Source organism: Thunnus albacares, chromosome 7 (genome assembly GCF_914725855.1).
Source record: "Thunnus albacares chromosome 7, fThuAlb1.1, whole genome shotgun sequence".
In the NCBI taxonomy this organism is placed as follows: domain Eukaryota; kingdom Metazoa; phylum Chordata; class Actinopteri; order Scombriformes; family Scombridae; genus Thunnus; species Thunnus albacares.
This window is the reverse complement of record NC_058112.1, coordinates 27,987,808-28,013,864: the sequence shown is the minus strand read 5'-3', so window position 1 is coordinate 28,013,864 and position 26,057 is coordinate 27,987,808. Positions and strand designations below refer to the sequence as shown.

At 41.1% G+C, this 26,057-nt stretch overlaps 2 protein-coding genes across 10 annotated transcripts in view; both read left to right on the top strand.

The window, feature by feature from the left end:
* Positions 1-8,114, top strand: part of LOC122985073 (calcitonin gene-related peptide-like) — a 30,578-nt gene extending 22,464 nt beyond the window's left edge. For 2 of the 6 annotated variants that reach the window (XM_044355452.1, XM_044355453.1), the window contains 3 exons: positions 3,273-3,364; positions 4,416-4,550; positions 5,421-6,072. In XM_044355452.1, the coding sequence (XP_044211387.1) occupies positions 3,273-3,364; positions 4,416-4,550; positions 5,421-5,610 (417 nt within the window). In that variant the 3' untranslated portion in view covers positions 5,611-6,072. Of the gene's footprint in view, positions 1-1,809; positions 2,181-2,611; positions 3,143-3,272; positions 3,365-4,415; positions 4,551-5,420; positions 6,073-6,469; positions 6,658-6,984 lie in introns of those variants that run through there. The other 4 variants (XM_044355456.1, XM_044355457.1, XM_044355455.1 and 1 more) reach the window with 4 other exon arrangements.
* A 4,429-nt stretch (positions 8,115-12,543) lies between these two features.
* Positions 12,544-26,057, top strand: part of LOC122986413 (protein inscuteable homolog) — a 56,408-nt gene continuing 42,894 nt past the window's right edge. Inside the window, exons 1-2 of one of the 4 annotated variants that reach the window (XM_044357668.1) lie at positions 12,544-12,681; positions 13,182-13,360. The gene's annotated coding sequence lies outside the window, so the exon portion shown is untranslated. Of the gene's footprint in view, positions 12,682-13,016; positions 13,361-16,829; positions 16,929-22,562; positions 22,824-26,057 lie in introns of those variants that run through there. The other 3 variants (XM_044357669.1, XM_044357667.1, XM_044357671.1) reach the window with 3 other exon arrangements.

Here is a 26,057-nt window from a genome sequence, read left to right as displayed (position 1 = left end):
ACAAATGAGACACAGGAGGTTTTCCTTATATGATACACATCCAGAGTATTTTGGAGTTGGTTTTACACTGTATATTAAGGGAACAAATTAGCTTTCTTTCAGCCTCTGGGGGAATCTGATGTTGTGTCAATTAGGAATATTGAGGGGGACAAGTTTCCATGTTTCATATATCGGGAGGGACGTGACCCTGTGTCCCCATGGCGATTAGGCGCCTGTTTCAGAACATTTCCATTATCTCATACTGAGCTTTTATGTGTTAAGTGCTACTGTGGTCCAGCAACAACTCATACCACAGTGAAAGTTTCTTGAGAATTTGAAAAACTAAAAGAACCTGTCTTTAAAGCAACATTGCATGTAATTTCACTGAAAGGCTGCCTTAGTTCACACATTAAAGTTTTTTCATTACTGACCCCCATAGCAAACCATTCATAGTCTTCAATGACTCACTGGTTGTCAGGTCTTCCCCTGTACTTTAAACAAATATGTTTGAAGTTTTAGAAGAAATGTCAAAAGGCTGAAGTCAATATAAGAGCTTAGGAGGAAGTTTCAATGCTAATAACAAGTTGTTAGACTGTTTTGGCCCATGATGTCATGCTCTCATCTGGCAGGAGAGTAGATATGCAGGTAGAAAAGCGATGTAGGTATGTAGATGTGGCTTGAGACCCCAGAGCTGTCTATTCAGCAGTGATTTAACGTCTGACACGGGTGAGCCTTGTGGCTCAATAGCACTAAAAGGCTCATCCTGTCTAATGGGGTTCCTCTATGACGCAGACAAGAAGAGGCAACCCCTCCCCTTCTTTTACTCTGACATATAATCTAGCACATACACACAGATTTACACACATCGAAAAGCACACATCCTGACTGTACAGCCATTCATTTTGTCCACCGTGCACATAGACACACACGGATGTACACACACACACACATCAAACACACACTTGCCTAAACCTCTGTGCACACACTTATACTGTACACACGCACACACATGCTCTCCTGCACACTAATGAAAAGGAAGGGAATTGAGATGATGGCACACGACAAACAGTTGTGTAATTGCTTTTGAGAAACGGCTCTTGTCGGAGGCTGTCATCGATTGGTCTTTGCCGAGGACAACTCGTTTACTCAGTGTGTGGGAGGAGGCCCAGGCGGCAGTGATCATTACTGGACTGACTGTGGTATCACTTTATTAACTCAATATGGTTTGATGTTTCACTGTAGTGGGGAGGAAGGTTATACAGACATTTGGCTGTACTGTGGCTGCTGTGATGGGACAAATATGAATTATGTCAAAAAAAATACACAATTTAAGTTGTGGAAGATAAAAAATGCACAATGCTTTGCAACCTGAAAGTAATTTAATGGATTCTCTGTGCACAGTTGACTCGTATGGCTTGATATATGATATGTAAAGTGCCATGAGTTCATTATTTTTGATGAATCACATCATATAGCTCCAAATCAAATCAATAACAAGCTGATTACGTAAGCTGATTGTGTGTTAGATGGTCTATACTGAGCTTAAGCATAGTGGGTGTTGTGCCTGAGTTGGTGCTATCCAAAACAGCATTATGAATGAAGAGCCTGGGGAGTGCGTCATTGTGTAGTATACATCCCTCCCCAGCAGATGGCCCCGCCTGCAAGTGCTTAGCTGGGAGGGTGGTGGTGTTGGGGTGTGGGGGCCCTTATCGATTTGGCATTTGAGATATAGCATGCAATGTAACATTTTTGGAAGGTTCTTAAAATATTTATTGCTGGTGATGCTTCTCCACAGCCACCAGTTTGGTTTGCCTCCTATTTAATTAATGACATCAATGCAAATTGGGGATAGCAAATGGTCCAAATGACTGGTGGATTTTGTGAATGGAGCACTTAGTGACTGAGGAATGACGTCAGCGCAAAGCCATATCCCTTATTAGTGAGCCAAGACTGAGGGGAGGCGTCCCATTGGTTCCCCGTAGCATCAGAGTGATGTGATTGGCTGCGGGCGGATAATTAAACACCTACACAGTCAATGCACAAATCCAAGTGGTGGGATATATAGGCTGGTGCGTTGGCGCTGCATGCAACAGACTCAAGAGTTGTTCTGCAAGTTGAGAGAAAGTCAACTTATTGTGTTTTGCATAGAGATACATAGAGATATTTATATTTTTTTTTTTGCTGGGTGATTATCACTGAAGGTAAGTGACGACTTTTAATGATGGGCGATGTGTTGGAATGGCAGTTTCACTATAACTGTATGTGATAAGCTGTTTGCATGTGTGTGTGGATCAGAGGGAAATGGATACAGAGTCACTGCGTTACACTGCGGTGACGTGATAGTGTTGGTAATGGGATTGGAGTGTGGCCACTGGGGTCACCAGCATCACCACCACCCTTTTTTGTGAGGGTCCAGTCTGCTATTTGAAGGCCAAAGAGAGAGAAAGATGGAGAAAAGGGGAAAGGAAAGAAAGACAGACAGAGAAAGAAAGAAAGGGGATGCAAAAATGAGAAGAAGCTGAAATAAAGAACAGCGGATGAAAGAGGAAAAGGAAAGAAGAGATGGACAGGAGGAACCAGGTTTGAAAATGTGTGTGTGAGTGAGAGTGTGTGTGTTTGTGTGTGTGAGGGAGAGAGATAGTGCCGCCAGCTCATTACACTAATGCACTGGTCCCTTAGGGAGTTGGCAAGCTTGGAGTCCAGCCCCCCCCTCCTCCCCTCCCACCTTCACCCCTCCTCTTCCAGCACGAGCAAGTGCAACATGCATTGCACAGTCTAGGACCCCCATCTACCCTCACACACACTCACACACACACACACAAACCACAAACACACACGCTCCTACCCGCAGGCGTGTCACACTCAGGGACCTGCAGCGTATGATACGAGAGAACTACCTGTCCTGTGCTCTCGGCTGGATGTTTTGGAGGAGCAGTGCATTTTGCAGAAGAAAAGTAGGGGGGATTGTTATGTGGCTCAGTTTTGAAGGGGTGTTGTGGTGAAGTAAAAGAAAGGATGTTCAGCAGGAGACCAGAGCTAAAGAGTAGCAAGCTGAGATGTGGGTAGAGCTGAGCTCACCTCTCTGGAAAGTGACAGTTTTCCAGTTGCAACTTCTTCCCAAGAACACGAGAGGACCAGACTCTAGCAAGTATATCTTCTAGATGTATGTTGGTTTATGCTTTGTAGATGAATTCTCGGGTGATCTGAGTACCTACTTTGGTGGATACGTGAGTGCGAATTACAGCTGTCTTGTGCACATCGAGCTGATGGGGGGTGTCTGTCTTGCTGTGTAGGGGACCATGGTTATGTTGAAGATCTCCGCTTTCCTCGTTGCCTACGCCCTGGTCATTTGCCAGATGTACTGCTCACAAGCCGCCCCTGCCAGGTGAGATGTTTTAACATTCATATTTTACACTTCAAGCTCTCAGCACACATGCTTTTCATTTATTTCCAGCAACTTAAAATATTTGGAGAAGTAGCATGACTTTAAATCTCTAAATTAGTGTTAGTATTACAAGCAGTCAGTGGGAAGAGTGGTGGGGTTGAAGGAAAAAGATGCTCCAAATATTTTTCCCTGCTGGAGTCAATAGATTTGAGATTTTTTTTTTCCTTTTTGTTACACCATAATCACAAAAATCTTTGTGCTACTAGAAAAATATGAATAAATTGGGGAGGATAGCTGGGAAGAGGTGCAAACACATTCAAAGATATCTGCTACTGTATTAACTGTAAATATAATTGTTCCTGTTAATCTTAGTAATATATAATGCTTAATGTGGGCTTTTTACATGAGGATGGGGATTAAATAAAGGTTAGATGAGAGTTCTTTAAAATATGTAGTATCATAAATATTTATTTTTGTTTTAGAAAAATGGATGTTTAAGTTTATATATCCTAATATTAATCTGTGATTTAATTACATAACATGTCTCTCATTTTAAGAGTTAAAGAGGGAAACAAAAAAGATCCAGTGGAAAAAAGACCAAAAGAAAAAAAAAAGAAGAAGTGTAATTTACCTCAGGGGGAGATAAATGAGGTCTATATATTTATATGAAGCCCCATTCAAGCCACTCTGCACACTGTTCCCATGAAGCTATCGATTTTGTAATAAATCTAAAGCCAGTTGCACATCAGCCCCTCTTTCAGATGGGGCACTTTCTGCAGATTGTTTCCCCGTGTTGGCCGGGGGCCCTCCAACTCAGACGTCATCCCTCTCAGAGTTGGTGACGTCCCAGCCAACCCCCCTGACCCCTCCTATCCATCCAGTCACTCCACCACCAGCAACCCTACCCCACCCTGACACCGCCCCGCCCCTCTTTTTTAACTGCAGGTGATAATTCTAGCAAAGGATTTAATGCTTATCTCCATTCCTCCCCCCTCCCCTTCCCCCTCACCCCTTTGACCCCTAAACCTCCTCGCTCACCCCTTCGCCACAGACCGGGTATGGAGTCCATGTCAGACCGAGTCACGCTCACGGATTACGAGGCGCGAAGGTTACTCAACGCCATCGTCAAGGAGTTTGTGCAGATGACGGCAGAGGAGCTGGAACAGCAGGCAACTGAAGGAAACAGGTACAGACGACTCCTCTTAATTTGAACCCTTTTTTGAAAAGCAGTCTAACATTTCCTCCCCATGCAGAAACAGCCCATGAAGGATTTGACTATAATGACAGAATGGAGAGGTAACTGGTGAAACTAAATAAAAAGGTAAAATGGAAAGCTCCCTTTGAGGGCTCCCGTGCTGGACCTTGTGTATTTTTTTTAGGGAGCGTATCATGTTTTATGGTTTCATGTTATCACCGCTGAAGATTCGTCTTTTTAACAGCCCAGTTGGGTTCAATCAGGCGTAGAGGTATGTACTTCTCAGTAGATAAAGAGCAAACAAACTCTCATTTCCAAGAAAAGATGAAGATTGGCAAAAAAAAAAAAAAAATCCCTATTCTCTGTCATGACCGTGCTCCTGCATGGATGAGTTTGATTTTGACTTTGTTTGAATGGACTACTATTTTGAGCCTGCCTGCCGGGCATGTGAACAGTGTATGCCTAATGGAACGAATAAGTGCATGATGTCAATTAGGTGGAGTTGCATGACAGTGGGAAGCGACTGGTTTCTGTTTGTTCGGTGGGTGTAAAAGACGTGACAAGACGGGAAGGACCGGGGTGGGGGTGGGGATGGGGATGGAGGTTTGGCGCATGAAGGGATGGATGACAGGTTCTTTAAATGGTGGGGATGAGGAAAAAAGCATGATGCTAGAGGGGGGATTTTTATTTGTATTGTTTGATACCTGTGATGGCACGAAAGGGAAATGCATGTGAGGAAAAGGGTCGCTCAAGTGTGTGAATGGAAGGAAAAATAAAGAAAGAAGAAAGAGATACCTGCATGTTTTCCCATATCTATGAGCCTGTTCTCTGCATGTGTTTTGTGTGTCCCCTCCCCGACAGCATGGACAGGCCCCTAACCAAGCGCTGCTCCAACCTCAGCACCTGTGTGTTGGGCAAACTGTCTCAGGAGCTGCACAAGTTGCAGACGTTCCCTCGCACGAACGTGGGAGCAGGAACGCCCGGCAAGAAGCGCAGTGCGCCTGAGAGTGACAGCTATGCAAGCTACGGCGAGACGTTTGACAGCATCTAACCCCTCCTCACCTCCCCCCCCCCTCAGCCCCTCTTTTACCTTTGCCGCATCTCCTCCTCTCCCTCTCCTTCTCATTCCTTTCCCCTTTTCTCCTCATCCCAGTTTCTTCCTTATCATTTTTGGATTGGCAAGTGCATGTTGATTTTACCTGCTTGATTGACATGTGAAGATTACGACCTTTAATTGCAAACAACTTTTCAGTTCTTTTCTCCCTCCCCCTCCTTTTTGGCAGGGAATGATTTATCCCTATCATTTCAGACAATCAGACTGAGTTTTCATAAATGTAATTCAGGGGCCGGTTCAGACATCCATCTCTGTGTACTGTACGTGGAGTCATTTGATGGCGTCCAAAGACCCTGAAATTTAAGAGTTGAGAGAGATCACTTAATCGAACCATTAATAAATGATCCACTCATGCGTTACCATGTTTCTTGTTCAATAAACATATTTTTCTACCAGGAAGCCTTAGCTCATTTTCATTCTTAGGCACACTAAAAAACAGTCAGTTGGTAAATATGGACATACAGCGTGGTCTGAATATAAAATGGACATAAATGGGCTTTTAAAGCCCTTTAAATGATCTCTGAAGCTCTCATCGAGTCCAAAGGTAAGAATGAAAAACAAACTGCAGAAAGTATACAATTAAACCCTGCATGCTTGATGTGTATTTTTAACCTGTGTGTCCTAGCTTCGTGTTTTTTTTCTGTGCTGTCAAGTTAAAGTTGATAAAATGAACCGTGTGCAGAGATACTGTGTGTTTTGAATGTCCGTGCACAGTAAGCCTGTTGTGTGTCAGCGTAGCTTTTGGATGAATATCACATCAGATCTTCGCATTAACCCCGAGTTTGTTCTCTTGAAGCAGCGTTACAGCACAGAAGCGAGCCTGCAACACAGCTACCTGTGTGACTCATCGCCTGGCAGACTTCCTCAGCCGGTCGGGGGGAATGGGCAACAGCAACTTCGTCCCCACCAACGTTGGCGCCAAGGCCTTCGGCAGGCGGAGGAGAAGCGTCCAGATGTGAGCACCCCAAAACCTTCAGGGAAATGGTAAATAAATGCTCTTTGAAATCAGTCTTTGTTATTTTACTCCAATTTCCAACTTATGTGCCTTTCTTTTGCTTGTTTTTTATATTTTAATGTTATTTTTATATTTTTATATCACTAATAATCAAGAAGGGAATCAGGGAATTTATTACAAATCGATTTATATTGTTTTAGATACTCATCATGTAATCATTTGTAAATAGAATAACGATGTTTTACATAATAATCAACTCCAGTCAGTATCGTCTAGAATATCAAGCTTGAATTTACAATGTCTTTGTAAAGCTTGACCAGTTTCTTTCTTTCTTTCCTTCTTTCTGTCTCACACAGGTTGAAACCCGACAAGAAAGCATCATAAAAAAATAACCTGAGAACAAAAATCAACAAAAGCAAAATGAGCAGAAAATAAACACTGAACTGGCCCTTTATCCACTCTCACATTCTTATGGAAAAAAAAGACACCACAGGACTTCTCGTCCCCATTTCCATCCTGTTAGTGAACCTTTTGCTTTTGGCAAATAAGAGAAAAAAAAAAGAGAGAAAAAAAGCACTTTAGTTTATGTACATGAACAAATCCTGAAGAAACAAAAACATCCTAATGGTTCCTCTTTTTTATACATAAGTATCAATGGAAAATAAAATGAAAGCAGCAATGGTTATCACCTGATTTTTTTTTCCTCCTTTCACCTTGTTAGAGCACATTTCTTCCATGAGACCCCATTTGAGATCCATACATTTTCCATAATTCCCCTTCCTCCCAAGGGTACCCTGTTTTTCTGTGTGCCAGAGGGACGCCATTAAAGATCAGCCTACCCAAGGCCCCCCCACAACGGCTGTTGTCTTGTGCCTTGATGTAGAACAATTTACATGAACATGATTGTACAGTTCTGTTTCGAGACGATAAAGAAGACACGAGCGAGGATGAAGAGAATGACGACAGATTAATATTGTAAACAATATTGTGAAAACAAATTTCAGCAAGATTAAAATGTATTTTAGATACACTCGGGTTTGGGGTACTTGTGTTGTTCTTCAAAGGTTTTTAAGCATTTAGGTGTAGAAAAAGGTTGAACGACAGGTCGATTATATTATGAGAAGCATATATTTGTATATTAATGGCTGGAATATTTATAAACATTGTCTATAACTTATTAATGAGAAATCATATGGTATAAGTAGAATTTCACAAGAATAGAGTGATTTGTAATTCATTGGTATGAAATTTCTCATTGTAGCACACATCTTTAATTTGGTAAAATATTGAAAAACCAAAACAAATCCACAGTCATACAATCTACTGTTGCACAGTTTTGGTCACTTTGTACGCAGCGATGGTCTGCTCAGTTTCATTAGGAGTATTTCTGGCTGACACCACAGCAGCATGGATATGTTGAAATACATGATGATACAAGAAAATAACTGCATGGGTAATTGCTTAATAAAAGGCAGTCAAAACTGCAGTCAGACTTGTCCTTCTTTAGCTTCAGCGGAAGTAAATGCACACCACTCATTTCAATCAGAATCAGTACATACTTTCATTTACATAAATCAAAACAAAACATCAGAAGCTAAATATTCATTTTCCAACATCATACAATGATCATCAATGCAGAGACATCACAAAATGTCTGAGTTTGACAGGACACAACATGTTGCCATCTCTGATTTCAGATGCAGCTTACAGCAGCAAGCAGCTCTCACTTACAGTTCAAGGCAATATTTATAGTAATCAAGCTGTCTTTACATACTGTACTTAAGCCGGCAGACAAACTGATTTGCTTTTAATTGTTAAATATTCAATCACATGCTGGGTGACTGAACATTTTGGGGTTTTCTTGTTTTTACAGCAGCACTCCAATAGGTGGCAACATAATTATCTTGACAAAAGTTTCAGTGGAGCTCTGCAGATTCTCAAAGGTCTGACTCAAGTGATGACAACATTTTTAAAAATTTCCACAAATGATAAATGTAAACGGTCTCAGTCACCAGTTTATTTGACCTCCTCAGCAGGTGTTCCAAGGCTAAGAGAGATTTACATGTTTGTTTGCAAAAATGATAAACCAAACCAAGAAAGGAGATCTCTAAGCAAAACAACACAGTTGAAATGATTACATAAGGTTTGAACACTGCTTGAGATGAGTAATTTCCTAGGGCTGTAATGACATCACTCAGGTGTAAAACAATGACCTGTTGAACAATCCTGTGCTTGTATCATGAATGGAGCAAATCCTCCCATGCTTTATGACAAGGATGCTTAGGTCTGATAGGTTTTGGTTAATAAAAAAACAGTAAATTGCCTTTGAGAAGGTGATGGTTTTATTCAATGCAATGTGCAATGCTGTATGAGACTGAACTCCTACGGATTCGTGACTCACAAAGATCGACATGCTGCCGCTGAAACACATTATATCTCATATAAACATCTTCTGCACAAAAAAAAATTAAGGTTGTGTGCTTAAATCTTGAACCAGCTGGGAAAATGATCCTTTCTTTTCAGTACCACTGAGATGCACTTTAGTAACTAAGCACTTTAACTAGTCACCGGTAGCAGACTGGTTGTACTGGGCAGCTCCTCGGCAGATTTTATACTGAATGAAAGTGTTTATTACTATAAAAGGAAACCACAAAATGCCAAAAGAAAAGCATCATCAGTAAAAATTAAACAAGAAAAACAAAAAGAATCTCAATGTATTCAGAAAAAGGAAACAAAACATTAATTTCACATAAATCATAGTAATGGCGTCAGTTGGAGCAAATAAATACAATGCAAATACACAAATGCTCAATTCAATGTTGTATTTCTCCAACAATAACACACTCTGTATGTACTGCCAATGGTTTGTTTTCAGAAAAATCACAGACGGAGAACAAAAACAGAACTTGATGGGAGGATAAAAAAAGGCCCTTCGGTTTAGAATGACAAATATGGTATGTAAGTTTGGAAACTGAGGGGATAATGAGCCCATTCAATAAGGGTGAAATTGGAAAACAGGATACAGTTGATCCTATTTGGTTGCACGGATGAATGCCAAGTGTGTACCAGAGCAAATACAGGATATTTGTCACTGTGTGCATCACTCCCAGAGCACACGAGCTGTCAGAACTGAGAGAAAAGATGATGCTTTTTTGTAAAGCATCTTATTTACTTAAGATGAATACCGAGCAATATGTGAAAAATATCAACATCAGCCATGCCGTGCCCACACACTTAAAGCGATAAAGCTAACTGTTCGACTGGATGACTTATTAATTCCCAGATGAGAAGATATGTATGACTAATATGTGAACTTATGCTACTGGAGTATGAACAGAGAGGGGATTTGAGCTCTATTCCCCCTCAAGCCTTAAAACCCTCATCTGTCCACCGTTTTTACAGTCTTTCCACTCATGCTGTCTTACTATCTGTCTGTTTGTCTGTCTGTCTGGAGAAAATCAGTGCTGAAGTCATGCTGGAATCCACATGGAAACTTTTCCTGGATGACTGAGGAGGAAAAAATACATAAACCCCTCTCCATATTCTGAAAATTGAGGGGGACAGGAGGTGGAGAGCTGATTCATGGGTCGGTTTGGTTTTGAGCTTCTTTCTCAGCAGTAATCTAACAATCCCACTATGCCAATGAGAAAAGCAGTCCTAATAGTACACAGCTGCTTTGAATGGGGCCCCTCCAGTTGGAAATTAGATGTTTCGTATAAGAGAAACCAAGACGCAAGCCCCCATCTCCAGAGAGAAGACATGCCACTAGTCCAGTTCCCAGAAACCTACACCACAAACCCATTTCAAAACCTGAGGCTTTGAAAGATGTCTCCTTATATATGTTTTAAAGGTAGACATCGACATTTTGGGAAATACGCTTATTTGCTCTCTTGCTGAGAGTTAGATGAGAAGATCCCACTGTCATGTCTGTAAGGCGAATATGAAGCTACCGCCAGCAGGAGGTTAGCTTAGCTTAGCCTAGCATAGAGACTGGAAGCAAGGGGACAACAATTAGCTTGGGTCTGGCACATTGTTTCAAAATACAAACAATAACTAAAGCATAAATCTAACCACTGTGATGCTTGCACACATATGTTTTTCTATTGTAAACATCCAGACCATTGAAGGGTTATATCAGAACTATTTTGATAATTGATTAATCATTTTAGTCATTTTTCAAGCAGAAATGCCCCAAATTCTCTGGTCCCAGCTTCTCAAATGTGTCATATGATAGTAAACTGAATATATTTGGGTTTTGGACAGTGGTTCAGACAAAACAGCACATTTTAATACATCTCCTTGAGCTGTGGGAAATTGAGACGCATATTTTTCACTATTTCCTGACAACTCATAGACTAAACAATTAATCGAGAAAATAATCGTCAGATTCATTGATAATGACAATAATCATTAGCTTATACTGTATTGTAATACTATGGTGAGCTCTGCCCGGCAGTACACAAAAGTGCTGCTATTACTATTATTTTAAAATACTTATTTCTTATTTCTCTTCTATGGATCCACGGTGAGCATGCTGACATTTTACCTGCGACAGAACAGGAAGCTTTAGCCTCAGGAGTTATCATGAAGCCATCATGTGCACACTGAAGACCCTTTTACATGCTTTCAGTTTTAAAATGAGTCAGCTGTAAACATAAAAATGTCAGCTGGAAACAAGAATTTTAGCATTAGCATTAGCTTACGCTAGCTATCTACAGCTGACAAAATCTACAAGTGGCAGTCGTCTTTTCAGTTGACAAACTTCAGTGTTATCAGCTAAAAAAATATAGAGGCCTGCTCCGGTTTAATAGCAAATTTCGTTAGCATTTGATGTGTTAGACTTACAAGCTTGACAGGCATAGCAACAGTAACTAGTTAGTGAACTTCTGGGGTTCTGGTCATACATCTATTATGGGGAACTGGATGCTGCATTCAAAGATGGCCATTCATTCCTATGAAAGTTGCTCATTGGCGCCAAAAAAGACTGCCATGTTTCCGCAGGCTTCTTCGCGCTTCTGTGTTTTTGGGCCTAGAGAGCATGCTCAGTAGAGTCCTTCTCCAGCGCATCCAAGGCTTCCGCTGGCCGAGCCGGCAGACTGAACTCCTCGTTCAGTTGAATCGGGATAAAATGATTTAATTGTGTCTCTTTTTGACTTTCCAAATGTTATTGTTTACAGTTACTCCTTTTCCAATGATTGTATATGGCAAAATTGCTTTTTGGGCCAGTGTGCATCATGTGACAGACTCTGAGGTTGTAATTACACGGTTTGGCCACTATGTCAAATTGTCTTCACAGCCCTGCACAGTCTCAGGGGGCTTGTTGCTGGTAGACAGATTCTGTTATCCCTGGGAGGAGCCAGTTGTTTGTTTCCCACTGTTTCTGATCTTTATGCTAAGCTAAGCTAACTGCCTGCTGACTGTAGCTTCATAGTTAATGTATAGCCATGAGAGTGGTATCAAATTTCTCCTGACTCTCAGCAAAAAAATTAAATAAGCGTATTTCCCAATGTGTCAAACTATTTAAATAATTCAAATAATGAAGTCTAGCTGAGGATTACCTTCACACGTTGCCATGTGCCTTTAAATGTACTTCAATGAGCGCACTCCTGTTGCATGGGCCAGGAAATTAGGTAAAATGTGTGAGGAAATTAGCTGTTTACGTTAAGATTTAAGCTAAAGCTAATATTTATTGATTCTATACAGAGTAACAGGCCCTTATGTGCGCATGGGACTCTGTGTGGATCCACCCCCTTCACATAATTACATGGTAATTATTCACTCAAGAATACGTAGTGATATTAACTGCAGCAACCCAGACCAGCTGAGTCTTGCTTGTAATGGGAACCAGCCGACTGCCGTTTATATATTTTCATTTTCCTTCCTCATTTTTAAAGCTCCCAATTTTTCCATAAGGTAGTCATTTCCAAGGCTGACGTGAAACCAGACACCCAGGAGCACTCATGGTTAAGGTCCAGAAACAACATAAGGCCGGCCCGACATCCTCTCACCTTCCCCAATCCCCCTTTCCGTCTTCTGCGACTGTTCCTGGGAAGGTAAACAGCCTTTCACCGTGTCAGAAATGGGATTTCATTCTGCTGCCATTGCAGTTCCTTCGTCGGAGCCTCTTTTCTGTCTCTCCCTCTCTTTCTTCCCCTCCCCTCCCTCTCTTTGCTGCCACATCTGGAACCCAGCTCCTCATTTATTTATGTGGTCTGTGTTGTTTCTTTTTTCTTTCAGAGTCTTATTTAAAAGTCCTTTACCTTGTCTTGTTGGCAGTTTCTCTCTATCTGATGAGGTCTGCAATTACATCTCACCATAACTGGTCACTCTGCAATTACATGCTCCACCACAGAATCTTTCTGCCCCCTCCTCTGAAAAGCACCACTGCTCATATGGCAGACCGAAATAGAATAGTTTCATGTCTGTTTGGATGGCGGCCCAGCTGAAACTATGCTCCGCTGCTTGACTGACAGTGGGATGTGGGCTTTTTCTCCCCAAGAAAAAACGTTTAAGGCCGGTCACGTTTAGTTTCTGAGCAGTCTTACTCCTGCAGGCTTCGGTGGTGGTTGGCCCAGCTGGCTCCAAGACGGGAAACAGAGTGTGACAAAGTTAGAGTGAGTAAAAGGGAGGACAGAGACAGACAGTCTGAAGGGAAGAAGACAAGAACCACGAGCTGCAACTATGAATCCTGCTGGGAACACTTAACCTTTCAGTCGCTGACCAAGAGAATGGGTAAGTTTAGCAACTGATTCAGTCTAATCTCAACTGCTGGGAATGGTGAAAGGATGCAGTTAGCAATTCACTTTTCTGATAACTTAGAAAACTAACTTTTTTTTTTTTTTTTTACATATTGTGGTACATGATTTGAATATAAAACTTGTGAGGTAATGCAGGACATCCCTGTCATGACCTCCAAATATCCTTAACAGCAATGCATTTGTCCACTTGGTTGGTTCAGGGACTTACAACAGTCTTCTTCAATTGGCAATGCTTTTGTCACGTTGTGCAAGGTGCTTGCAGTGCTTGCAATCTCCTGCATTTAAATGGGTGGTGACTGAACTGATGTCAAAGCACTTTTTTCTCATGAAAGTGTTCTTGACCAATGTCCAAGTCTGCTTTTTTATCACACAAACCTGGAAGGGCTTTTTTTTTTTTTTTTTTTTTTAGAAATATCAGTAGCATTCTAACTTTGAAACAGTATTGATCATCTGGACACCCAGATTCTTGTGAAAGTTAAAGGTTATATGAATCCCTCTGGAGACTTATATTGTTTCCATTTAAGAAGTATTGACTTTTATATTTAAGATAATATAAGATAATATTTTAATAAGATAAGATATTAAAATATCATCCTTGCCAAAAACTTTAGAGGACGCATAAAAGGTAAAATACAACAAGAGCCAAGTCATATTAGACTTCAATTTGACCCTATATTAAAATCTAAGTAGTAAAAGATTATATGCAGTGGGTTAGCATTAGCCAAGTAAAAAGAAGATGCTGTACTTGTACTTCTAATTGGGTAATGCAGTTACTGACGAAAGTGATGACATTAGATGCACATTTAGTTTAAATAACATTTCCTGTTAAACTTTTACAAGCTTCAAGGCAAAAAATGAACACTAAAATAGTGTGACCTTTTAAAGTTGATATGGCGAAAGCACTGGCAAGCAATCAGCTTTCTACACATCCAACAGCAACATTAGCATCCATCGTTGTGTCTCTGGCCACCTGGTGAAGTCCAATATTCTCTCCTCTCCGTTTAATTCTGTTTTGGTCTCCACCAGATCCTGACATTAGGCTCTTTAGCTGCTAAATCCACCATGTTCATCCACTAATCGCAAACTGTTTCTTTTTGGTCTTTGGTGCCGGGCAGATAGCGCACAGTGGATTTATTAGAGCTTTTTTGCTGGAAACAGCTACTAGAAATTACGCAGTTGACACTCAGAAAATCACAACAATGAGCTGAGAAACATTAAAAAGCTCAGTAAAGGTGAGGGGAACTGCACAGTCCGGTGATACTTTTCACATCATACATAGTCATTCTTTCAATCATTAAAATATTGATTACTGCTACTTTAAGTAAGACCTTTAAATTTAAAGGACTATACCACCTTTTTGCAGAGTCCATTGATCTTCTTATCCCAGGCACAACAGGGTGACAACCTGAAATCATATTTGTGTCAATAATTCTTTCTAATATGCATGCTAACACTGGACCGTACACAACTGACTGACCTTCATACTAACCTTATGCTCTAAATCACTGATACAGGAGGCCTACATGCTCATCAGCATCCCTTTTGTGAGAACCTGCACTTACCAGTTGATGTTATCATGATAAATATAAATGCTCCTTTTGGGATACTTCTCAGCGTTCTCAAACGGAAAATATTTTATGTTTTTGTTCTGAGTCATGCTGGAGCTGAACACCATAGTGGCTATAACTGTTTGGAGTAGGCTGATTTGGTTTGTGTGGGAGTGATGGAAGCTGAGACTGTGGAAAACAACAAAGATTACAGTAAGGCTGACAGTAATGATCAGGACGCAGCTACCACATGTCTTTACTGCAGGCTTCTGTGTGTGTGATGTGGTGGTGGAGACAATTACAGATTACAAGAGATGTGTTATTATGTTTAAGCATCTGTCTATGTCGGACAATTAGAGATTAAAAAGAGAGATGTTGGTTCAGATGTACTCTGTGTGCATGTTTGTATCTCTGAATATTGGTGTGTCAAGTGTTTTTGTACCGTGTGTGTACACAAACAGTATGTTTATGTAAGATGTCTCAGATAAGATATATCCAGCTGGAGACTCTTAAACTGGATTTATACTTCTGGGGCTATGTGTTTAGGATCTGAGGTTTATGCTTTAGGCTACGTCATAGCTTGTCAAAAATGTAAATATATACACGCGACTGCAAGAACTCTGATTGGTCAGCATGGGCTTCTTGTGTCTTTTCCTACAAGTGTCTTATGCCAGTGGGGAAGGCCACATGATGCAAGCTGGAGAAAGACTGTCAGTAGTCTTGTCCTTTTCAGTAACACACATTTAGCAAAGCCGTATTACACCGCATACCCTCTGTTCACTGCAATCGCCACTCTGTATGAATGAAAGAATGCAAACACAGAGATGCGGTAGTCTCCTATTCAGTAATGAGACATGGCGAAATAACGTCATAAGTAAATCGAAACCATAGTATCTACAGTGGGACACTTGTTGACTCCTCGCATTGATTATAAGTTCAGTGTTGGTCTTAAAGCTATTATGTCTTTTTTGGGAACTTTCAGGCATATCATTATGCTAGTTTTGGATTCTCTGCTTGATCTAAGTTTGTGGGATTGCAGAAAAGTCCGCCACAAGTCTTCCATGCACCTGCTCATTTTTCAGTGGAATATTCCCACAACCTCATAGACTCATCAATTAGCCGTTCTTGAGTCTTTGAGGAGGGATTAATGTTGGGATTGGACCTCTTAGGACATGCAAATCTTGCATTTGGTGACTGATTATTTTACATAAGTTTGAGAAGGTGACTGGTGCCGTGTTTTTTTCTAGTTTAGCTCCAGAAGCTATGTGAGGGAAAGTTGTTTATTATTGTGATTGCTCCTTTTATGTATTATTCTTATAGTTTAGCACTACTTGTATTCACGTAGCATTAGCAGAGTAGTTGCAACAACCCCTTCCCATAAACATCTGTTTTGCACTTCTACCTAATAATACATGACTGCTTGGGGATAAATCTGGAGGCACAGTGACTCTATGTCATGCGTTCTCCTCACGCCTGCCTGGTGAACAGCTGAGGAGGGGCGTGGCGTGGTTACCATGAACCACACATGCAGGTGTGGCCCTCACTGTGCTGTCACACTGTTTAATTAGGTTTTCTCTCCACGGGTGGGAAATCTCAGGGTTTCTGCTGTAAAAATCTCATCTGTCAGCAGTTACAGCCTCAAACTCTTTGTTTTGAGCCATGAAGAGAGCAACTTGCCAATGCAGTGTGATGAGCAGTGACTATCACTGAGGGTGTGACTGAACTTGTGACCACAGCTAAAGTTGGACATATGGAGCTGCACTTGGCTCCACACAACTATGGTTTTAAGGAGCTGGTGCCAGAGCATTGTATATTCAGACTATCCTGAACTGACTTTGTGCTCAACATTAAGAGTTCTCTCTCTTTCAATAACACTTTCATCTGCAACTTCTATAGTTGCTGACGAAACCATCGGAGGCTAAGATCCCACGCTTGAAGCCAGACCTGGCCAAGTGTCCGTCATTCTACATTGGAAGCTTCTTTCTTCTGGATGAGGTAGTTTCTTCCTTTGTCTGTTTTTATTTTTCCATCCCTCCTCATTGTGTCTGTGTGGTCTTGCTGGAGTCAGAGCCGGGTCATTTTTGGTTCTCCTCCCAATAGTCTGGTGGTTCTCACACAGCTCCGCCTGTCCTTTGACCGTTTTGATCTAGACGTCTACTAATTATGGTTTCTTCAGGGAAAACAACACAATACTTGCCTGTGTTTCAAATTTAACAATACCATTTTTCAATTAATGGAAAGATATCATTTGTTATCTATTAATCGGCCAATTATATACTGGCAACTGGACAAATAAATTCCAAGATACAAGAAGAGCCTGCCCTCTTAAAGTTAGGCTGGTGTTGTAACTTTGAGACTTGGAACTGATGGAAAATGTTGCCATATTATAATAATATGGTATTACATAACATAAAAACTGCACTGATATAAAAAAGCCCCTTACAACCTCTAGCCTAAAGCCTAAACCACATAAGAGTGTGACATCTTTCCACATGTGATACTACAGATTTACCTGAAGTTCCATTGGTGGGTATAGAAGTAAATCCGTCTACTAAACAGCGGTAAGCAAGTGCTCTCTGCTGATCTTTGTCTCTCTCGTTTCAATGCTACTGTTAATGTCTGATTTTATCCTCTGATTTACTGCTTAGCATCAGTTTCAGCAACTGAATCATAAAGATATAAACTACAGAGGCTGGTTTTACCAAGTTTGTAACATGCGAGCTACGATTTGCAGCATAATTCTAATAATGTTTTACTGATTACAACAAGCTCCATACTTGCTATCCATGAACATCCAGAGCTCTGTAGGACTTGCACACTTATCTACAAATTTGCATTTCATCTGTGTATAAGCTGTGCATGCTTTTTTGAAACTGGCTCCAGGTCGTTCTGTGACAAATTTAGAAAACTCCATGTCTTTACGGCCACAGAAACATCAGTGGCTCTGCCTGCTACCTTTGAGTGGCTGACCTTTGACCTTGGTGGGGGTCAGACAACATCTTCCTCACCATGGAGCCGGCTGCTCGTCTCCGACATTAATCAAAAGGGCAGTTTTTACGGCTTGCGAACAACTGTGATCAAAGAAAGTTGTGTTAAAAAACCTCTTGCTGTTGATTTAAACATTTATTCATCAAAGGAAATTGAGCTAAAAATGATATTAAGCACAAATTAATCTGCTCAGTTTAGTGGTTAATATGGACAATTCAAGCGGGAGCCCAAACCTTTTTTTATTGACTGAGCATAATTGATGTACATTTTAAATAATGCTGAACTGTAACATGCGCCCACAAGAAAGCCCCACTTTAATCTTACTTGCATTACAAATTTGACAGCTGCACATGTGACGCGTGAACATCTTTGACGCTGCTTTATTGTGACTAACGGTGACTGTTGACACATCATTCGGTTAGCGTTCATGACTCGATGGAGTCCCTCTCTTGTGGGGACTCAATTAGGAGAGTGCAGGTATAAATTTTTGCGTAGGTGGGCCCAATATGGCAGCCACTCTGGGGCCCATGGCTTGGAGATAAATCAATATCAGACTGGTTAAATTAGAGCGTCAGCTTGGAGCTTCTCTTACGCAGACTTCTTCTTCTATGCTTTCTGTCCCACCCCCCCCCCCTTCTTTTCTTCACATCTCCATCTGCTAATTGGAGGGAGGTCATGACTTACTGGGCTTCAGTCTGTTTATCTGTCTTTTCTTTGATTGCATCTACTGTATTTGCTTTGTGGCTCTTGTTACAGTTCATTGGGGAGGACATGAGTAGAAATGGAAGCTTCAGTAATTCTCCGCTTTTGTTTGTAGTGTGATTCACAGAAGATAGAAAGGTCAGAACTCTCTCTCCTTCTGAAAAAAGTCTGGATGCAGCTGAGAACACCTTAGGGAGTCTTGAGGAGTTACTACTTCTTCTCTCTAGTGGTGTCATTTTCTGTTTGGGTAACCCTTGCGGCCTCAGTACTACTGTCTGCCTGTGGCTCACGCAGCTTCATGGCAGCAACAGCAACTCAGTGAATGTGTTTGAAAATGATACACCAAACTACAGTCCATTTGAAGTGAGTATTTTAGAAAAATTGTAGATAGGGGGATCTACAAAATCCTAGTCCTACAAAACATGTTTAAAGAAGACTTCTGTTTTATCATTTTAGTTTATTTCATGCCATACCCCACATTTGTCTTTGACATTGTGAGTATTGTTATATATAATTTAGGTAAGAAGTAAAGTGCAAAGTAAGCTCTATAAGACTGAGGTGTAATCACAGCACCCTTGGTTTGAGAAGGTGTTACAATTTTCCATGCTGCATATCTCATTTTAAAATTACCTTCTTAAAATATATTTCTTGAGAATATTTTGTGTATGTTAAATGAGACATGACAGACTGTTTTCCAGACCTAATCACCTAGAAAACTCTCACATGTGTTTACTTCTCATGCCCGAAGTGGAAAAAATAGCACTGAAATGGCTTTTTGAAGTGCCACGTGTGTGCTTGTGGGCACATATGGAGTGTTTCTTACATACCTTGCGATTTTTGCAGCTGATATTTACTTATCACATTGACCCCATGTGTGTTCCATTTACCCTGTGCCTTTACTTCAGTTGTGAAATAACAGTCAGAGGAAAACGCCTCAAAAAATTCCACCCTGCCCTGAAGTGGTGCCTGTGTTCCTTGGCGTAGATCTGGGCAGTGGACCTATCCTCCACCCCTGATTTTACTCTTCCCTTTTCCCCTAAACCCACACACACAGACCCAGCCCACCTAATTTACTCCCACCTCCTTTAATGTCAAACAGCTGTAGAGTTGACTCGCAAGGAATTGCGGCTATTACGTCCTCCTCCCCTCCCTCTCTGCTCACTTTTCTTAGCCATTTTGTGTGTGGCCCCTAATATCAGGTCACTCATGAGCCCAAAAGCAATATCTAACCTGAGTATCCATTCAGGGTTTATTTATGGTCAGGGTGTACGATATGGGGTCATGAATTTACCTCGTGGGTACCCGTGGGCGGAGATGGATAGACGGACAGCTGGCTATAAATTGTGCGTATGGATTGTGCTTGACTCCTGTGTTTTGCAGTTGCCTGATCTCTCTGACATGTAAAGCTGGGCCGTAACTGGGCCAATGCCATTTCCAAGGCACTTCATCTAGCTGAAGGAGCGGCGTGACATAAATGCCAGTGAGGTCATTCTCCACCTGATTGACAGGAGAAGATCAGGCAATGATGCTGAGGGTTGAGAGCTCCTGCTGCTGTCGGGAATCTGCTTCAAAGGATTGTTTTGGCCACGTGCCTGAAGTCCAACCTAGAAGCTGATGGTACAGATTTCCCAAGAATTTATCACTAACTTTAAACCTTTGGCCAAAATATTTAAGACAATACTGGAAAAGCACTACTGTTGCTTTTTACTTAGATGTCTGAAGATACTTTATTGCAGTATTATCCTGTATGTGTTTAAGAGTGTTTGGTTTGAAATTTTAAAAAAATGCACACAGCAAGAAGAGAGTTCAAACACAGACAAAAACAAAGAAGGATGTGCAGTGCAGTGAGGGCAGTGGATAGAGTGAATAGGGTTCTACATTGTGGTTCAATGAGTACTGTATGTATGATTTAACCTGGAGGGAAGCTCTGTTGTCAGGTAGATTGTTATATAGGTAACCTATACATTCTGCTATAAAGAAATAAAAGTGCCCCCAACCCAAAGTGTTCAGTTGTTGTTGTTATGCAGCTTTTCCATTAAGGGAAGCTGAGGTCTCGCGGTTTTTAATTGAGAACTCATGCTGAGCCTGAAAAGCTCCACTAAAGCAACTGGGAGCAACTAGAAGTTCAGTGCACCTTGATGGTACCAGGTAGAAATATACTGCCGTTGTTGAGTAGACTCATCCAGGGGGCTTCATCAGTTGTACTTGCTTGTGGGGCAACCCTATCACCAGACAAGCATGTCAGTATTAGACGACTGTGCCAAAACCCCCAGACTCTGATCAATGCAAGCGGAATCTTGTACCCAATGCCAACATTTTTAAAATTCTCGCTTTCTGCCATTTCTGCTGCGGTGCGGTTGAGGTTAGGGAAAGATCGTCATTATGGTTAATAATAACACAACCGTAAATTGCAGATCTGCGACAGGAGATGAACTCCAGTCTCCTACATGAAAGTCAGACTCACTACGTATCTAACCACCAAACCAACCTTTACACTCTTACTTTCCATCTTGCTGCATATATACAACGCTTTCTGCGTTGCCTTTGAGCATAAGTCGTGAAGTCAGAATCGTCCAATATGGATGTAATTCCTAAGGATACTAGTCTTGGTGAGAAGTCCTGGGCATTCTAGCACAGGATAGTCATGTGAGGGTCTTCCGAGTCACATGAATGAAGTGGTGCCTTCTGAAAGCGATGTCCTGTCTCCAGGTGATATCCGTCTGGACTGGGCCTATGGATATGTTGCTGAAATGCAGAGGTTACAGCAGCGTTGTTAGAAGCAGATTGCAGCCCTCTTTCCCTGTTCAGTGAGCCACCAACATAAACATGGACAAATCAACGTGTACCACATTCAAACTGTCAATCCTCTGCGTCTTAGATTTGTACATTTTGATCCTCAATCATTGTTTCTTCTCCTCAGTGACCTGATTTGTTTGCTCTTTTGTCTTACGCAATATATTTGCAATTTCAATGAATGAATGCAATGAACATTGCTCTAATGATGTTTAGGTATGTGGTCCTTCAGGGAGAATTAAGTGTTGCCTTGGTGTGTTGCCAAGTTTGAAAAATCTCAGATTGTGGTGTTTTGCACAAATCCTTTCATACTTTGCAGATACACCAGCCACATATCTGATGACACTGTGGGTCTAGTTAGTGTTGTATTTTGATTACAGTTTTGGTTTTGGGTTCAACATCATCGTTGTGGGTTTTAACAAAGGCCTGGGCAGTCAAACCACAGACTTTCAAATGGATGCACTTCTGTCTCCTGGTTTTAACCTCAGTGTTTGTTGATATTTTCTGGGCTCCGTGGTGACTCAGCTGATGTTTCATGCTTTTGTTCCGTGGAGCTGGCTGGTGCTCGGCTCCGATTGGGTTTTCCCCTCTTCTTTGCCATGAGGATCGCATCTCGGCCAATCATATTCTGTTTGTGAGGTGGGTGTGGTAGAGGTTACATGACAACACCCATCAATCCTGCTATTTTGAACACCACTGGGCTGTAGCTGACTGATCTTTCAGATTTTTCCCTCCCTCTTAAAGTCTTCAGTCATGTCTGTTTTTTTTTACTGACTAGAACTACATGAAATAAAGTATAAAAAGAAGTTTTACAAGACTAGACTATATCTTAACATAAACTAGCACTAAACACACTTGCAACCCGCTGTGTGTAAAGTGTGGAGTGCTGCAGGGTGATGTCAGACTACTTTGTTAGCAACACGTGTCTAGTTGCATGGACTGATTATAGTGATATACCCTGCTTTTACCTGACCACGCTGTAAGCCTGTGTCCAATTATGTCAGTATGACTCCCTATTAGCCATGTGGTGTGTGTCTGTGTGTGTGTGTGTGTGTGTGTTTGTGTTTGTATGTGTGTGGTGCCTCTCTACAGGCCTTGCTCATTCATTATTAAGCAGCTCCAACTGTTTTGCTTGCCGTCACTGCACCGGTGTCAGGTACCCACACGATCCCCTTCACCGAACCAGACTGTGCCAGGATCCAGTTCCAGTCTCTTTGGCCTGTTGGAGCTGCCCCCGAAGCGACTGAGCTCCACTCCAAAGCCTTTTGTGAGCTTTGGATGTTGTCTCTTCTCCAGCTGATTTCCCTCTGTTATTTATTCAGCTAACTGTCGATGGAACAGGGAAGCTTAAAATGCATTTGGATATTTCTCTTGGCGTGACGTTGGGGCTATTTGAGCTCTCAGGAGGTATGGTGCTGCTATCATCTGTTTTTTTTTCTTGAAAATGAGAATTACGGGTACTTTTATAGCTGACCATAAAGTACCGAGACGACAGTGTATTCACTTTAGCAGACTTGTGGTGAAGCAATATAGTTATTTATGCAGCTGAATTTCATCTTTTTTGGGGGGGGAAATGTGTCCTCGGCTCCTTTGGTGTCTGAGGAATGTGAGTTTAGCAGGAGCTGGTGTGATTACTGCTGCCTTCAAGTGTAAGTGCTATCAGTTGTAGTGATCTGTCCACATTTATTAGTGTGACATTTAACAGGGTGGCTGATTTTAGAGCATGCTTGGGGTTACAGGTCTGTGTGAGTGTGTATGCAACTTGACCCTGTCTGATGTCATCTCCATGAGCGACACAGGTTGCCTGGAAACCTCATGAGGGCAGAACATTTAACTTCCATATTATTATGCCAAAGGAAGGAATGCTCCAAGACCCAAATAGATTGCCCATTCTTTGGCCTTACAAGGACATCTTTTCATTTAGTCTAGTCAGGAACAACTTGCAGTCTTCACATCCCAAACTAGTGCATATGAGAAACTCCAGAGCATAATTAAGGCATGCTAGACAAAACCAAAACTGGGCTAATCTCTAGTAAACTTTTTTACAGACTGCTTTCACTGTATGCACAGCTAAGAATAGCTTTGTATGTCAGATGTTAAGGTGGAAAAAGCATTGTACTGTATGCTATTGTTGTTATGTTGGGGCTAAGACAACTGGAAAAAAACTTAAACTGCACAAATGCTGGAAAATTACTTTTCCAGTTGATCTTTTTTTTTTCTGAATTTGCTTGTAGCGCAGTGTATTGCACAGCTAATTGCTTCTTGAAAAAGTAAGAAAACTTTTGCCTCTGCAAAGAAAGTGAGATGTTCCTTCTTGTGTCTGAGGACCCGCTGTAACAGCAGATGGGTACAGTATGAGTGACATATGTACAATGGAGCAAAAATGTGGCTCAGCTGTCAGGTACACTACTGGAGGAGCATATCACGCGTCAAGTGAGTCCATCTTCTCTGTAGAGGCCGGTGACAGACGCTGAATGATAACTGTCTCCATTCTTCTCCCACAAATGGATTTTTAAATTCAGAAAGACTTAAATTATCCATTAAGGAGACATTCAAATACTTTTTCAGTGAATTTTTCATTTCCCACCAGATTTCACTTTCCAAACCATTCATCACAAAACTATCAGCAGAAGTACCATTTCAGTCCTGTGCCATCCCTACATAAACTTTTGGTAACCTCAAACTCCCATTTTTCATCTCTTCCTGTCATCATTCCTATTATGTTCTACTGTTCAAGTCCTAACTCACCCAGCAAAGTGTTAAAAGACAAAAAAGATGACTTATATTGACCACTTGTCCATGCTGTAGAAGGCACACTAGAGTCTCTTTTCTTTTGGCTTAATATTTAGTACTTAGTACTTATAAGTGTCTATCTTTGGCATTATCCACTGTTGTTATATTTGAATATTTTACATTGCTATATTTCTGACATAATGTTTTTATGGTTGTTGGTTGTCATCAGTGCATTCTTGTGATCTGTGTGTTTTAAAGCCCTGATGCAAACCAGATTTCCTTCAGGGTTATAATAAAGTAGTAAAGTAGTTGAAGTGGTAGTACATTTGGTTTTTTCCTCAAAGGGAAAGCACTTGTTGAAAAAGAGAATAATTTAAGCAGTTATTTCAGAAATGATGTAAACATGTCATTAGTTTGGATGAATGTGGTCTGACTAAACACAGTCAAATAATGTTCATCATTTAGTCCAAATGAACATTGGATTAAATAAAGGTCATACAGAAGGGCCAGATAGCCAAGAAATCACTTGTGAATGTTACTTGCATTGTAGGAAATGACATATTTAATGTCCAAATTATAAAGGAGCGGCTGACTGTAGTGCTAAGAAGTACAGTCAGACCAGAGTTAAGACCTCTATGAGCACATCATGTTCACAATGCTGCAGTTTCACAAAGCAAAGCTCTATATACACCACATCTCAACCTCTCATGTTGAAGAATTATATTATGGAAATCGTCTATGTGGGGCACGATAAATGTTAACAGGAGTGTTTGTTCAGTTACCTGCTTTACCCACAATGCATCTCTCACATTTCCCCCTTGTCATTCTCTTGTCTCCTCCACTTCGTTCTCAACTCTTTCAATCTCTCTTCTGTACAGCCACTTTTTGTAGTAAAACTATATGGAAATGACATCCGTGCTTCCTCTCCATCCTCCTACACATTTTATTCCTGACATCACCCGTATGTGTCACAGTCTCAAACTTGTGACGCTCCTGAAGCCGCTGTCACCATCACCCTGAGACATGTCAAGACGCAGACATAGTTTTTCTCTCATTAGCCACATAGCTAAAGTGTTTGCTGCAGTGTTTTGTGGCTTTAAAGGCTAATATAAGCTCTTGTGTCTCTAAAAGAACTACAACAGTCCTCCCATGATGCTGCAGTCAACACACTTTACTGTAGGAGGGATGCTCTACTTTGTGCATTTCTTCGTCTTCCCATCTAAAGAAAACATAGTGATCGGGAGAATCTGGAGTTAACTATGGGACCTGTCAGTGTTTGCAGTGTGGTTCAAACTGTGTTTGACTTCAAGTGTCAGAAATGATTGAGGTGAAGTCTGAGGGATGCATTATTTTGACAGACCACTGGAACACCTGGATGTAGGCAGAAGGGAAGCTAAAAGGTTGTGCAGCTGCTATTTTATTACAGGACTTATTTTTAACGCTCTGGTGTGTGTGTGTGTATGCTTGTGTGTTTGTGTGTACATTGACAGAAAAAAGTTCAGGTAGTTTACAGTAGATTACAAACATATGTGCTCTAGTCTGACAGCTTCACACTGGAGACAAAACATGTAGACTTCATATATAGAAGAAGTTTTAAAACTAAAATTGCCTTGATATTGTGTTACATCACTTGTGTCCAATGCAAGTCAGCCTGTGTCAAGAATTTTATTAAAATGATATTTCACCCAAACACCCCCATTTGTAAGCTTAAAGGAAGGTTGTAAAAAGTTGTTTGTTTCATGTCAGTTGCAATGAATTTTAATGGGGAAAGTTTTACTTTGTTCTGAAAAGTGGAAAAAAAAAAAATGTATCAAAAACACCCATAAAAATTCTCAAACCAATGCTGCAGCAAAGTCCAGTTCTCTGTATGTCAACCGTATGCTCGAGATGTCTAAAACACTCATTTCA